Source organism: Gymnoscopelus microlampas (genome assembly GCF_963454915.1).
Source record: "Gymnoscopelus microlampas genome assembly, chromosome: 19".
Taxonomy (NCBI): Eukaryota; Metazoa; Chordata; class Actinopteri; order Myctophiformes; family Myctophidae; genus Gymnoscopelus; species Gymnoscopelus microlampas.
The window spans coordinates 20,231,286-20,246,783 of record NC_139956.1 but is presented as its reverse complement, the minus strand read 5'-3'; the positions used below and the strand labels follow the sequence as shown (position 1 = coordinate 20,246,783).

The following is a 15,498-nucleotide window of genomic DNA, read 5'->3' as shown; positions in this document are numbered from 1 at the left end:
AGCTTAATAAAGTGTTTGATGATTTAAAGAAAGATCCAGGTAATGGGAAAAGGAAGCAGGCATAACCCTAAAAGAGGATGAATGGCTGAATATATGTAGTGTATTATCCACCACTACTATTGCCTTTGGAGAGAGATCATGGAAGAACATGATTAGGTTCTTTATTACTCCAAGGAGAAAATACTTACAGAATGGTCAGGGAATTGTTGGAGAGATTGCAATAACAATGGCTGACCACTTCCATATATTCTGGGACTGTCCAGTAATCCAAACCTATACTGTCTAGAGATTGTATCAGATATCAACTCAATAATGGGTTCTGAGCTTGAATGTACTTTTACAAATATTTACCTGGATCTTTATATAGATGTGGGTGTTCGAATATATATAAATATATATCTGTATGTAGGTATGAGTATGTGAATCGGTGTTATGTGTGGAGGTAAATTGCTTGCTTGACTTATATTTCATATTATATACATTGTTGCATCTTTTATTTCTCTATGTATTATTGTTTTTCTTATTTTATTTCCCTGCAATGTTTGGAGGCCTGTTCACTATGGAGAACTAGGAGTGAATCATTGGAATATCTGCTGGCAAACTACCATGGACTTTACCATCAAGGATAAACAAACTGAGAACTTTCCAAAAAAGACTGAAGTTGCTTTAGATTGGGGGATCCCTCTCCTCTGGACTGAATAGCTCACAACATAATGAGTGTTAAAGATACTTGAAATGTAGCCTACTAATTTAATGTAATGTGATGCCCAAAACGACCTGCCTGTTCTAAAAACGAAGAAAGATCCAGGTGATTAATATGCTCTGATAAGGAAATTGCATGTTGGAGGTCAAACATATGACATGGAATGTCAGATTTCAAATATAATATAAAATACTTACCCCATGGCCATGGATGTTACAATACAGTACGGGCCCTCAGAAATACCTGTATCTTCCGTATTGTTCAATAAAAAGCATTTTAATCCGATTGGTGGCCATTTTATCATAGAGTTAAATAACTTATAATGTATCAGAGTGCAGTACACCTCCCCAACCGATAAGGTCTCGTAGTTGAAAGCGGAGGAAATACGGAAAATGTCTACCAATTGTATTAAAATGCTTTTTCAATACAGAAGATACGGGTCTGCTGGCCCAAACAATATTGCACCATCCGTGGCCATGGGGTAAGCACTTTATATTTGAAATTTGAACGTTTGTGTAGATGTACGGGCTAAATATAGAGAGAGTGCAAAAAAACAGGTTGAAGTTCATCCATGACTGTCAGAATCCGCACTGTTTCAGGGCTACGGCGGATCCTAGATTGGACAACCAGTCCCCCCCCTTGGAGTAGTATTTCACAACCATCAATATTATTTCTATTTTTTTAAGTAGTTAAATTAAATAACCCATATTTCATAGTTTTCACAAACACAAGATGGACAATTCACTTTGACAACCATTTTGTATTTTGTCCGCTTCTGCGTTCCGTAGCACTTCTATTGAGTAAACAGTGTTGCCATGTCGGCTTCTTATAAGCGGCTTTGGACTTCTTTTTCTGTAAAGTCGTTTGTAAATATTGGTAGTTGCGGGTTGCTGTTTTTTTGGGCTTGTTTCTAAAGTGTAGTTGCTTATTTGGGCTTCTTTCCATTGTTTTTTTAAATTATTATTTAAGTGGTTCTCAAATATTTTCATGTCATGGAACCCCAAATTAATGTTTTTAATTTGTCCCCTAACCCCACATTTGAAAATGTTTTGTGCCAGGGAGCCCCGGCCCCGCATACCAGATTTGTGATTTGAAGTTTTTGAAAATAACAGATCTACAAGCTCACAACTGCGTCGTATCGCGGCGCGTTGTGAGCTTGTAGATCGTCTATTTTCAAATAAAGTGGTAATTTTGCTTCTTTTGGGCTTGTTTTCCTATACTTGGTTGCTTATTTCTCTCACATAACTTGGCAACATTGTCAGTAAACATGGCTGCCATCAGGAGTGGGGCGACTCAGGGTTGCTTAGCAAGATGTCTTTTAAGACAGACGGGGAAACCCAGGCCTGGCAGTCATTCACTTCCAGGAACATGGAAACAGGTGTGTTTTGTTCACATATTTATGTTTGTCATAATGTCATTATATCTGTTCTCTCAGAATTAAGCGACAAACAGTGAAACATCTACAGCTAGCCGGGTTAGCATCTCCAGTGCTTTGCAGGAATACCAAAACGCTCGCCCAAAAACACAGTCGCCCCGGGGCATACTGGCGGTATTCACCTGGTATACCTCAGTAAACTATGCCAAACTAAACTCAACCTTATTCCTAAACGTAACCTCAGTAAAACGGTGCCAAAGCCTAGCCTTGTTCCAAAACGTAACCTCAGTAAAATGATGCCTGAACTGAACCTAACCGTATTTCTAACCTTATCCTCAGTAAATCATATACAAGAATACAAGAACCGCTGGTCGCGAAAATAATGGGGGCGAGCGTGTTTTGGGGCGAGTTTTCCGGTTACCCTTTACAGTGAGCAGCATGCCTCCTGTGACTTTGACAGTGCATCTAGCCCCCATTACGAACCTCTCCCTCCGAGGGAGACGTTCGTAATGTGGCTACAGTGCATCTTGTGCTAAGAAGGGCAGTGGTGAAAGAAGTACATGTTTTACCCAAGTAAAAAAATATATACTGCAATGTAGAAATACTCTTTACTTGAGTAAAAGTACAAAAGTATCGGCATCAAAATATACTTACATTACCAAAAATAAAGGTACGCAGACTGTCCCATTTCTGTATAAAACATGTTTTGAAAATAAACGATCACGCGACGCATTGTGAGCTTGTAGATCTGCTATTTTCAAATGGTAGAAATGTGTATATAGGGCTGAAGTGGTTGGTGTGTTTTGTAATAATAATCCAAATCTACAAAGTAACTTGTACTCCAGCTCGGTCAATGGATACCAGCAATACTTCCAAGTTCTAGGCTAGCTCGATCCTAACCCATAGGATCTTTGATTGGTTGATTGATGTTTGTATTTACAAGAATGCATATACATGTCCATATACAGTATTTGTGCATATCTTTAAAAGGATAAAACACTGTAAAGCTTGAGAGCTTTCCATTGTGGTCCCATAGATCCTTCAGTGCTATCAGTCCTACATAGTGAGCATTTGTTTCCCCCTCCTTCCGTCTACATATAGAAGTTCCACTTCCATACGGTAGTGGAGTGCAGGAGAACGGCCACTCAGATTGTTCTGGGTAGACAACACGGTGGAAGGTTCCCATTGCTGAACCGTGCAACAGTGCGATATAACAGCTCACAGGTGAGTTTACTGGTTCTGTTCTGTCCATGACATGAAGCTGTTATCTGCTTCATGTTAGACAATATGATATAGACAAGATAGGCAATATCTGTATAGTTTGCATGAAATATTGCCAGGTCATTTGCTTCAAGGCCATGATGGAATTGTAAAACGTAGTAGAAGTTCAGTTAAAGCTTTTAACCATAACAAATATAGTTGTTCTGTTCACAGATGCTCTTAAGCCAAATGGAATGAGATCACATTAATAATACGATTCAAAAGAGCTGACAACTGTTAAATGCATTGTACCTAAGTTCACAGTGATGCCATGTTGTATTAATATCACCAGATCCCAGTTGAAACTGCTAACCTGGCGATTCCCGCCGTGGAAGCCTCCGCTTCCCCTCCAGTCCTGGAGTCCACTCCTGTCCTTGTGACCTCTGACCCCTCCGCTGCCATCACTGAGCTGGTGACCGAGGCTCCACTAACTGCAGCAGAGGTTTTACAGGGGGCACTTCATGAACCCAGCTTAGCGGAACTGGGCCTCGCTGGCCATACACCAGTAGGGCTGATCCAGAACTTGCTGGAGTTTCTCCATATGGATGTAGGCTTACCCTGGTGGGGCGCCATTGTCGCAGGTAAGCACAAAATGGTTCAAACCCATAAACAACACTTAACCACAGCATCCATATTCTCGGGGGAACATTCGCCAAAATTAGCATTGGAATTAGCGTGGAAGCTATGTCAGGAGGGTGCTTTACATCTCATTGCTGTCGGGTGGACTTTGTATGTCTGGAACCGTTACTTTTCAGGAAATGGATAAAAAGAATGGATCCATATTATTTGTTTTAATACTTGTTTTAATTGGTTAAATATTTATAAAACCCACAGACAGACTTAACCACTTTTAGCCCGGCACCCCTCTTTTGGATTTGCTATTATAAGCCAACACACAACACATTGTGGGCTTGTAAAACAGGTCATTCATTTATGAAAAACATGAAAATGTGAAATATGGAGTTACAAGGTTTCTGCCTACCAGCGACCATATGACACGGTGTCCTAGTTCCGTAACCATTCCTTTTTCTCATGCAGGAACGGTGTTTGCCCGCATGGCTGTGTTTCCGGTCATAGTGAAAGGACAGAGGGAGGCAGCCAAGCTCAACAACGTATTACCGGAGATGACCAAAATGACCAACAGAATGAATGAGGCCAAACAAAGTGGAAATAAATTTGAATGTAAATTCTCTTTCTGTTTTTCTTCTTCATTTGACATCAATATATAGTAGATGTTTTATCTGCTGTCCAGCTTCAAAACAGCAGCCTCATTAATGCCTTTTTAATGCGTTTCTGTATCATAGTCGCAAAGGCCTACTCTGACCTAACCCTGTTCCAGAAGAAGCATGACGTGAACCCTCTCCGTGGCTTCCTGGTTCCCTTGGTGCAGGTCAGTATATTTCTTTGTACCGGTCTCCCCTTTTTGTGGTACTAAATTGTAATGTTGTTTCAGATGACACCAAGCAGAGCATCCGGTAAACATTTGGCAAAAATAGCCAATCTACCAGCTCACAACTCGCCACATATGTGACATTTTGTGAGCTTGTAGATCGGCTATTTTCACAATTTAACATACAGCTAAGTATATAAGGGTTAAGTAGTTAAAGGATAGACTATTACCATTTAGTGTTTCCAAATCACTGGATATGCTATCTACACGAAGAAGGCAAAATGTCACGCTACGTTTTTATTGTAAGTTAATGGCAGTGGTAATTTGATGACCGGCATTTGATGACCGGTAGCGGTTCCGGTAGGAGACACAACGACTCGTTGTGTCTCCTACCGGAACCGCTGCCTACCGGTCTGCTGGTCATCAAATTATTGTCTTAGGAATGAGACAAAAACTAAAAAATATCCATGAATTCAAGTCTCCATGGGGTGACTAATCCATTGAAACACTTTTTTTTGGGGTGAATTGTCCCTTTAAGTAAAAGTATCAATACCACAATGTAGAAGTACTCTGTTACAAGTAAAAGGCCTGTGTTCAAAATGTTGTAGATCGGCTATTTTCCAATAGCCTATGTATAAAATAGGGCTAAAGTGATTAAGGTATGTTTTTTAATATAATGTATATCTGCAAAGTAACTAAAGTTATCAAATAATTGTAGTGGAGTAAAAGTACAATATTTTCCTCAGAGATGGAGTAAAAGTGTTGAAAATTGGAAATACTCCAGTAAAGTAAAAGTACCTCAAAATTGTACTTAATTACAGTACTTGAGTAAATGTACTTAGTTACTTTACACCACTGGTTAATTGTGAATTATGATTAAATCTACTGTACATGCCTAAAAGTCATGTATGTGGACAGACCAACCTAATCTCAATAAACTTATTTTTTAGTTCAGATTGTGAACCACATGAACCTTGTTGTCCCTATTCTGGGCATGTCATAATAGGCGGAAGATTAATTTAAAAAATTGCAGATCTTCAAGCCCGAGACTCGTTGTGAGCTTTAGATCGTCTATTTGACGTTCAACAAAGTATGTAGGGCTTAAACTTGGTAATGTTTTTGACTAATCAAACGTCCCTCTGTTCTCCTCAGGCGCCCGTCTTCATTTCATTTTTCATAGCGCTGAGGAAGATGGCGTATCTCCCAGTGCCCAGCCTGCAGACCGGAGGAGCACTGTGGTTCACAGACCTGACGGCAGCAGACCCCTACTTCCTGCTCCCAGTGGTTGTCACCGGTACCATGTTTTTCATCCTGGAGGTCAGCATGGTTTAACCAGTCAAACCAGTTATAAAATAACCTGTTTAACTTTAATGGAGGTGATTTGGAAGAACCCATAACAGATCATCCGACATGGTGACGCGTTGTTCATTTGAAAATCTGCTATTTTTTGGTGAGTGAGACTCACCCAACGTACATGTCAACTTTGTGTCTTTCAGTTGGGAGCAGAGTCTGGTGTGGACAACCCCAACCTAAAAGCCATGAAGACCGTGTTCAGGATCATGCCCTTCATTATACTTCCCCTCACCATCAATTTCCCCACGGTCAGTCTTGTTTTCTTCATTTTAAGCTCTTTGTATTGCATCAACCTCATCTGACCTCATACAGTTTCTACTGTAAATCAGGTTAAACTCATCTGTCAACTTTTTGTGGCTGTGCAGGACAATTTGATTGGATTAAAATGTTGATCCCGTTCTGTGCAAACAACAGCGATGGGCTTTATAATTACGTACCACCACTTACTGGTACATCTAGGTTTGCATGAAGCTGTGCACATTGCACTGGTTGTCAGTATTTCCATACTTCCCTATCACTTTCAAGGCTACCCGTGTGGCCACCTTGACTGAGGAAATCCAGCAAAATTAGCCTATTCAATTGAATGTGTGGCATTCATCATTGATTTTATCATCTGTAGTTTTTATATATTGTACAATTAAAATGTATGTGTTTGGAAACATGCAGGAAGATATTTAACTGTGGCTTCTACTTGGAATTGTCCTATTGTTTGTGCAAATTCAATAGTGTGCCCAATGAAGAATAGCCTTCAGTACCTTTATTTGCCATCAGGATTATGATTATTATTATCATATTATCTGCACCATGTCCAAACTTAGTCTGTCATAGAAGAACACACAGTGCCATAGGCTCGCTGAAAGGCTGCTAATACCTGAATGTGGAGGGACAAGGAAGGAATCCCTGTGTCCCCCATATTCCGCCGGCCCTCTTCTGTCATGTTTTGCCCTTTGGCTGTGACTCAAGGTATACTTGATGTTACAGCTGACCATTTTCCAAAGCATACTGTGTTTTTTGAGGAAGCCATTGTATTCAGTTCATTTTAGTATGGTATGAAAATCAACTTGAAACTTGTTTGAGATAGGTGATCCAACAGGCTAAGTGTAACTATTATTCTTTGGCAAAGTTGTGTTAAGGTCGTCTCAGACGGGGAGTGAGTGACGCACCTTAGTAATTCATTTTCAATGAGAGACGGGCGATTCTTTGGGACGTGCAGAGAAGTTGAGGGGTGAAGAGGCAAGCAGGCGCGGTCCCATTAAATTCTTGTGCTCGTTAGTGCACACGCCCGCAGGCGGCAAGAGCGGCATTGTGGTCAGCTTTTTCTATTGGTACTTCTAACTTTAAGTACCAGTTCACCACATGGCCTGAAAAACATCATGTCACACTTCGTCTCCTCTAAATCTACATGTTTTTTTGACTGTCATTCATTCCTCAGGCGGTGTTTACTTATTGGTTGACCTCCAACTGCTTCTCCTTGGGACAAGTGGCCCTACTTAGGCATCCATTGGTCAGGCAGAAGCTTAACATCCCAGAGAGGATAACCCATCCAACCTCTACTCTGCCTGAAAGCGACGGCATCATCGCAAGCATGAAGAAGGGTGGGTGTTCTCGAAAAGCATAATACATTCTTTAAGTCCTGTAGGAAGTGGAATTTTGAACGTGAAGGATGGGTGGGTGTACAAGGACACACATTAACGTGAATGGGGACATACGTTAACTAACCAACTTATTTTTGCTAAAGTGATTTGTAACTCAAATTAGTCTTCAACAGCATTTTGTCCATCTAAAGAGTTTATAATTCTAATGAACAGAAGTTAAAATGAACAATGTTGTATTTTCGGATAGTTTCTTTCGCCATTCTTTCTCTCTATATATTCCTTTTCTTTGTTCGTGACTTGAACTATCTTGCCTGTCCCTTCAGGCTGGAAGAATGCTCAATTGGCCCAGCAGTTGGAGGAGAGGGAGAGGAGGATAAAGAACCATTTGGACCTTGCTGCTAAAGGTTGGCACCACCGCTTCAGTAGTGCTGTGTACACAGATTGTTCTCCACACTTCAATTGCTAGTATTGACACAGAATACATTTTCTTCTCCATCACTAACACTGGGGAATGCTCAAAACTTTAAATATTATAGATGTTAGCCTAGTAGTGTAACAGTAAATAGCCTTTGCTGTTGTGTAGGGCAACATCAAAATGTTATTACATTTCCACAGATTATAATTGATAGGGTCTGGTCAGACAGGACAGGAATAGTGTTATTATTCTTTTTGTATAATGACATTCCCAAAATAGGGACACTATGGTTAGTGCTTAATGGATAATATGATTGTCTATGAACCTGTTTCAGCTCAGTATGTATGTTGATTAGTTGTACTTGAACACTAGATAGTCCCATCACTCTTCTCTTGCGTAGGACGTACATCAATGAACATGTTAAGTGTCAACATTGTAATGTTTCATACATTTCACCACAGTGCTTAATTTGCTCCTTTCTCCTTTCTTCTCAGGACCGCTGAGGCAGACATTTACCCACAACCCTCTCCAACAGACAGCCCCACCCATCGCCGCACCATCAGCCAAAGGCAAGCAAGTATCCCAGCCAGCCAGTGATAAGACGAGGCCTTGGAAGGAGACTCTTGGATAGAAGAGATTGACACATAGCTTGGGAGCCCAATGAATCGTGTACATATTTATGTTGAACGTAGAAATTATTGGCCCGGGAGGGTGGGTGGGAAGGGTTTGTCATTGTACATGTATGTATTCTAATTAAAGAGCAGCTCTCGGCTGTCTTATATCGACCATAGTTGTGTGTTCCTTCCTTGTGATTTGATTTCCTAGCTTGTTTATTGCAGTGTATTGGATAAAACGGGGTGGAAAAGGCATTTTTATTGTCCACAAATATCTTTTTTTATTATAAATACATACGTCTTACTGCAGTTCTGTACTCTGTCATCTCAAACCCTCTTGCATGTGCATAGTCCATACATGAGAGAGAGAAAGAATAAGAATACAAATCGAAGGAGTTCATTTGTGTGGGGGTGGTGGGGGGGGGGGGGGGGTAGCCCTTTACAGAACAAGAACTTATCAAATGTGGCACAATAAAAATGCAACAGGATAAATATAAATTAACTTTCCCTTCCACATAACTAAATTCATAAAGATGTTTTCTATTCTATTTATATGTCTTACTACAAATTATATCATTGTCCATGGGTAGTGGGCATCAGTGCTTTAGTTTAAAAGATGTCTCCTTTCCACTCAAAACAATCCTAATCATTTTTAAATAAGATCTAAAAGTTTCTAGCCCTTGTTGCATGTCAATTATCTTCAGACATTGTCTCAATTGGAAATACAAGTTCTTCATACATTAGTACAACAGTTCTCTAACAGAAAACGGTGTTGATTCCTGTGCAGTGTATTGTGTTCTGTATCACAGTCAGTTGGAAGGTCATCTTGGCCACTGAAGGATCGCCACCATCGTACATTCATAAACATCATCAAAGTGACGATGAGCAGTTCAGAGAGCTGCATCTAACTGATGCATTTTGGTAAAGCTTGAGTCCAGACATTGTGCATTGAGGTCTATTGTAATTGGCTGGTCAGGATAGGCTTGGGTTAGGCCTCTTCCATTTGTGCGTTGTCAGTCTCCAGCAGAATGTGACTTCTAAACCGCTGTACTCTGCCTTGTCGTTGCATGCCTTATCGTCTGTTTCTTAGTCCTCTTTGTCCAATTCCGTCACAACAGAATAGCACACCTTCTGAATCAGCAGGCCGGCTCTGGCTGTGATGGTCAGAGACAAAAAGAGGGATTAGTCTGCATGACATTTCTGTACCCTGGGGCCTCGAGCATTGGTCGTGAAGGTCACAATTAACCCATTAAAACCGGGAACGCATCTGTTTAACCACTTTAACCATAATTTTACACTTTGGCTATTCAAAAATAGCAGATCTACAAGCTTTTTTGAAACAAACAAAAAAATCTTTTGAGTATTATATTTTTGAAAGCAAACATTTTTAACTCAAATCTTTGCTTCTGGCTGGGTCCTGGAACAAAATATTTTGAGATGGATGTCGCTGGCCAAATACTTATAATTTTGGTGGTCCTTGACATGAAAAAGTTTGAGCACCACTGATTTGTTGTTTGTTTTTCAGAAAACTGTTAGGATTTAGAGACGATTCATGTCTTACTGGGTTAAGTTGCTAGTGAATACAAAATTACTCAAGGGGATTAGCCTCGGAAACCCAGCCATTTTTTTTGTTACAAAAGAAAAAAGTCTGGGGGAACGATGCAGGAACGATGGTCTTTGAAGCTTGTTATCTCCTAACCATTCAGAGTGCAGAGGGGCGTCGCTCTAAATTTGGTGACGTCAGCCTGCTCCGTGCACAGACCGGGGGGGGGGGGAGGCGGGGACATAGATTGGTGAAGCAATCGGAGGACGCGCCTGCTCCGGGCGCCTAGGTTTGGATCCGCCCTTCGAGACCATGGATTGCTCTGGTTCTCTCAGTCTACAAGGGGATTGACCCAGGCCAAATCCTGTGTACATTGGGTACCTTGAGAATCATCATAATCTGTTCAATTAAGTAGCTACATCAATTCAAATTCCTTGTAGCCCACTGGACATTTGAATTGGTGTTGCTAATGTTGACAAATAAAGCATAAAACCAGGGCGGCAGTGGCCCAGGAGGTAGAGTGGCATTCTTGGAATTGGAGGGTTCCCAGTTCAATCCCCAGCTCCTCCTAGCCGCATGTCAACGTGTCCTTGAGCAAGACACTGAACCCCTAACCGGTGCCTTGTATGGTTTCCTACATCGGTGTGTGAATTTGTGTTTGAATGTATGAATGTGAAATACATTGTAAAGTGCTTGGGGAAAGGACCAGTATAAATGCGCCATTTACCTACTGATGCCACAGCATCAGATTAGACCACATATTGCAGTGTTGGTTATTACTTTGAATTCAAAATAATGAGGTATGTTACAATATTACTTTCTGTGCCACATGAAACACATGAAGTTCATTATTATACTTTCACATTTCTTTCACAAAACACCCTCATATAGAGAGCAAAAGGACTGCATTATATTGAATGGAAGAGTGTACAGGCTAAATGAAATAGAGAAGAATGATACTGTTATTGGTATTAAAATGCTCTTTCAGCATGCCATGAAGAAACACAGCAGTGCCCTCTAGAGGGTATATTTAGTTTTATCTAATATTGGTGTGCATGAATATGTTAAGGTTAAAAAATAACAGTTTGAAAGTAATGCATTACTTAAGTTTAGGGTTAGATGACCACACTCAACATTACGCATTGGCTATTATATCATGTGAGTATGCACTTCTTACCGATGTACTTTCGGACCCACATGGGCCTCTTTGTGGCTGGAGTGTAGATGCAGAGGAAGTAGACGGGCACACCTGACAGAGCGATGCCAATGCCAATCAGGGAGTTGACGGTGTCGCTGTATAGCGGCACCACCACCAGGAAGACGGTGAGGAAACAGAAGATGATGGGGAAGAACAGACTCAGCTGTGGGAGAAAGAGACAGAGAGAGAGGAACTGTGAGCGAAGATGGTCTAGCACTCATTTGCTCTGAAAGCCCTATTTTATGAAGACGGGCTAGAACTCTGAAAAGCTCTGAAAGCCCTATTTTATACTTTGTCGTATGATGTGTCGCACAGCGAGAATAGCCTATCTACGAGCACGCTGACATATCTCTCATGCTATAGAAGCATGGGAGACGTTAAGGATATTTTAATACTTAGCCGGATTTTTAGATGAAGAGTGAAAAAGTTCCAAAAGCCAGATATGAACCAACAATCTTGTGTTTTTTTATGCTCCTGCACCACAGAGGCATAGAAGATGTTTGTGACAATTAAAAATGTAGGGTGATATTTCTCCCATGGCCTAGTGGGACTCCGAGCAAAGTTTCACAGCAATCGGACGCTGCGTTTATGACTTGTGACATTTTGTTCAAAACGGGCCACTCCTGCAAACTTTGGAAGCCAGTCTTAGCCAATCAGGATGGAATATGAAAAATCGGACAGATACTTCTTGAACACATGACCATAGAGATAATGTGTACCGATATTAAGAGGTTTGGACAAAATCTGAAATGTGTTTAGCAAAAATGGGCCTCCTGGTGGCCCTATTACAGGCCAATGTGAAAAATCACCCCAAAATAAACCACACTGATTGGTCCAATAGTGCCAGAGATTAGCTGTTCACAGACTGACGGGCGGACACACGGACGGACAGGGGCGAAAACATAGCCTTAGGAGGCCTCTGGCGGAGACAAAAAAAAAAGATCTTCATATTCAGGATGGAATATGAAAAGTCTGACAAATGTCGGGAGAAATGTGATCATAATATTAAAACATTTGGATTTAAATGTGTGTGTGCTACATTGCATTGGTTGGTTTGTACTTTGTAGCTATGATTGGGGTACCTTTAGTGGTCTCTCTCTGTCAGGCTGCTTCCAGCGTAGATAGAGTTGTCCTAGGATCGACAAGCCCACAAAGAACCAGTAGCTGAAACTGTAGTAGTTGATCAGTTGGAAGATGTCTTCTACACACAGGTAGACCAGCGCCATGGCACCCTGCAGAGACATTCAGTAGGTAGACAAACTTTTAAATGTCTAAGTGACATTGTGAAGTGGAAAATGTCATAAAACGTTCCAAATTTCTATCATATAATGGAAGATCTAAAGGACACAGAACAATTGGTTTAAGGAATTATAAAATAAAGAGATTCACCTATGAGATCACAGACAAAAACTATAAAGATTGCAGCCTGTAGTGTATAGACTGCATACCATCACCAAAATATGCAAAGGTCCTTGTAATTCCCATCTAATATGAGGATATATATAATAAGAATACAAGGATTATTATTATGAGTATATGATCATGATTTCGAGGCAGCCAGTATGATCCTGATCAATAGATCATTCCTACCAAATGTCATGAAAATCTTCCCTTCTGCTCTTGATTCTAATCTTGACCTTGATTGTGACCTTGACTTTTGTGACCCAAAACATATTATCTCTTCGGGACAGCCTCCTGACTACTTTTTATACGACGAATAGCCTGTTATGAATATTACTTTTTAAAGATATTTCTTTTGGCTTTTTGCCTTTTATTGATAGATTACAGTAGACTGACAGGAAATGGGGGGAGAGAGATGGGGGGGGTGACACGCAGCAAAGGTCGTCAAGATCGGGAGTCGAACTCTCGACGCGCTGTCAGGCTGGCATTGCAGCCTAAGGTGCCTGTACCGCCACACTGCGGCCCAGGCCTGTCATGAATATTACTAACAGAAAGACAGTGTTCACCTATTTCCGCAGAAGGATCAACCATTTTCGCCAAATGGTCGCGTTGTGAGGCATTGTGAGTTTCTACTTCCTAGATTGGCTATTTTCATCTAAGAGATTTGGTGGGGAGGTATAGTCTTGTGCAGCCAGACAACTATTCCACAATCTCCGAATGCTATATAGAGTCTGGAACTACACTTCCCGAAATACAAGGCAGGAAGCTGTCATCTGTTTGTCATTTCCGTTCACGAAAATATATTTAATAATATCTTTACATTTATTTTTTTTATTTCCATTTCTGCTAAGCAACAAGCTATATATGCTAAGATGATTTGGATTTATATTTGGATAGTGCGACTGTAAAGACGAAACGGAAGTGGGGAGGAGGCCTCACATCTGCTTTATCGCCTGATCATTTTCAGAGCTTCCGTGCTCCAGACTGTATGACCCGAAGCATTTGAAAATTGTGGGAGGTAACAGTCTGGCCACCCGAGATTAGTGGGGAGGGAAACAAGGGATCGGACCTTGTATAGACCCCTGCGAGACTCTGGTCAACAAAGTAAAATGAGTTTAAGTGATAAACAAACACTGACAGAATGAGTAATGTGAAAGTGAAAGGGCTGACTGACGTTGAAGAGCAGAGCGGGAATGGGAGTGTAGCGCTGAACATGGATCATGCACAGGAAGTCTGGTAGATGACCTTCTCTGGAGCCCACGAAGAAAAGCCTTTTGAGACATAAAGAACATGGCATGGTATGATGACCAGTGATGGATGTAACAAGGGCTGGGCAATATATCAATATTATATCAATATCGTCTAGATATGACTATCAACATCTCACAATGGATTATTTTACTTTTCTTTTTCTTTTTTTTACATTTCTTCCAAAGTGGGTTATACCACTCACCTAGAAGCAGCCAGGATGGAGGCATTCAGTCCTCCGAAGCAGGACAGAGCCACAGCTAGAGGAATGGTCCAGTTCATCACACCAAACACCTGGTCTGCAAAGGTCTGGGAGGTGAGAAGACAGAACATTCAGTTACAACCATTCTGAGGCCACAGTGACAGAGCAGGTGATAACATCTTATCTTACATGATCTTCTGACCCCTTCCATTAGTTTAAAGAGTCTGCCCAAACAGCATTCTACAGTAGTGTCACACTGTTTAGATTTTAGTGCATATTGACACGGCTCAACCTTGTTTTGTAAAGTGCTATTCAAATCAATTTTATTATTTTAATATTTGCACAAAATTTTTGCCTGTGCTTGCAAACCAAATGACCCCTCGGGGTACATTAAAGCTTTACCTTACCTTACCTCATTGATAGCCTGGGGCCGCATTCACAATAAACATAAGGTTACTGAAAATATGCATGACTCAGCTTCTACAGTACACGTGACGCTGTCTAGATGTGAGTGCATATTGACAATGCTTAACCTTTTTTTGGGAAAGTGCTAAACAAATAAAGTTTATTATTATTTACATTTGCACTCATTTTCAGCCTGTGCTTGCAAACCAAATTTCCCCTCAGGGCCATTAAAACTTTACCTTACCCCACCTTACTTTGTCTTACCTCAGTGTCAGCCTGGAGCCTCTTTCTCAAAAAACATGAGCCTACCCGAAATGTCACTTTTTGAATTGCGTTTCAAATCAGAGAAGGACAATGAGGCTCTTACCACAGCCACAGCATCGCTGTCCAGGATTGCGTTGATGGGGAGCACGGTGTAGTATGCCACATTGGTCAAGATGTAAATCACAGTCACTATGGGCATGGAAATAGCAATGGCCAATGGCAGGTTTCTGTAATTCACATGAACAAACAACAGAGGGAGATAGAGGAGTCAATTTACAGGAGGAATGCATTGAGTTGTGTCTTGGATTCTGGGTTCATCATCAGTTACTGGGTCAAGAGATGACCCCTTGGTTAGGGGCAGGGAAGAGGCAGAGTGAGGGATTTGGTGAAGGTGGGGGTGTTTGTCACCTAATCTGCCTGAGAACTCAGACTTGTGATCACATGTCTTTATTTGGTCAGCTTTGGGCAGTGTGAATTGAAGCAAAGGGATAAAATACATGCATGCACGCTTACACACACGCGCACGCACACA

The 15,498-nt window shown here is 41.1% G+C and overlaps 2 protein-coding genes across 5 annotated transcripts in view; one reads left to right on the top strand and one right to left on the bottom strand.

The window, feature by feature from the left end:
* Positions 1–1,970: 1,970 nt before the first annotated feature.
* On the top strand, positions 1,971–8,877 carry oxa1l (OXA1L mitochondrial inner membrane protein; the record flags this gene model as incomplete). Its single annotated transcript, XM_084043528.1, has 10 exons — positions 1,971–2,081; positions 3,180–3,302; positions 3,631–3,919; positions 4,377–4,520; positions 4,643–4,728; positions 5,881–6,045; positions 6,225–6,329; positions 7,514–7,676; positions 8,000–8,080; positions 8,586–8,877. The coding sequence occupies 10 exons, from the start codon at positions 1,971–1,973 to the stop codon at positions 8,720–8,722; spliced, it is 1,404 nt and encodes a 467-aa protein (XP_083899654.1). The 3' UTR covers positions 8,723–8,877.
* Positions 8,878–8,972: 95 nt separating this feature from the next.
* The window catches only part of slc7a7 (solute carrier family 7 member 7), a 15,518-nt gene continuing 8,992 nt past the window's right edge, over positions 8,973–15,498 (bottom strand). For all 4 annotated transcript variants that reach the window (XM_084043526.1, XM_084043524.1, XM_084043525.1 and 1 more), the window contains 6 exons: positions 15,070–15,193; positions 14,301–14,404; positions 14,022–14,118; positions 12,529–12,678; positions 11,426–11,609; positions 8,973–9,859 (listed from right to left, as the gene is read on the bottom strand). In XM_084043526.1, the coding sequence (XP_083899652.1) occupies positions 9,792–9,859; positions 11,426–11,609; positions 12,529–12,678; positions 14,022–14,118; positions 14,301–14,404; positions 15,070–15,193 (727 nt within the window). In that variant the 3' untranslated portion in view covers positions 8,973–9,791. The remainder of the gene's footprint in view (positions 9,860–11,425; positions 11,610–12,528; positions 12,679–14,021; positions 14,119–14,300; positions 14,405–15,069; positions 15,194–15,498) is intronic.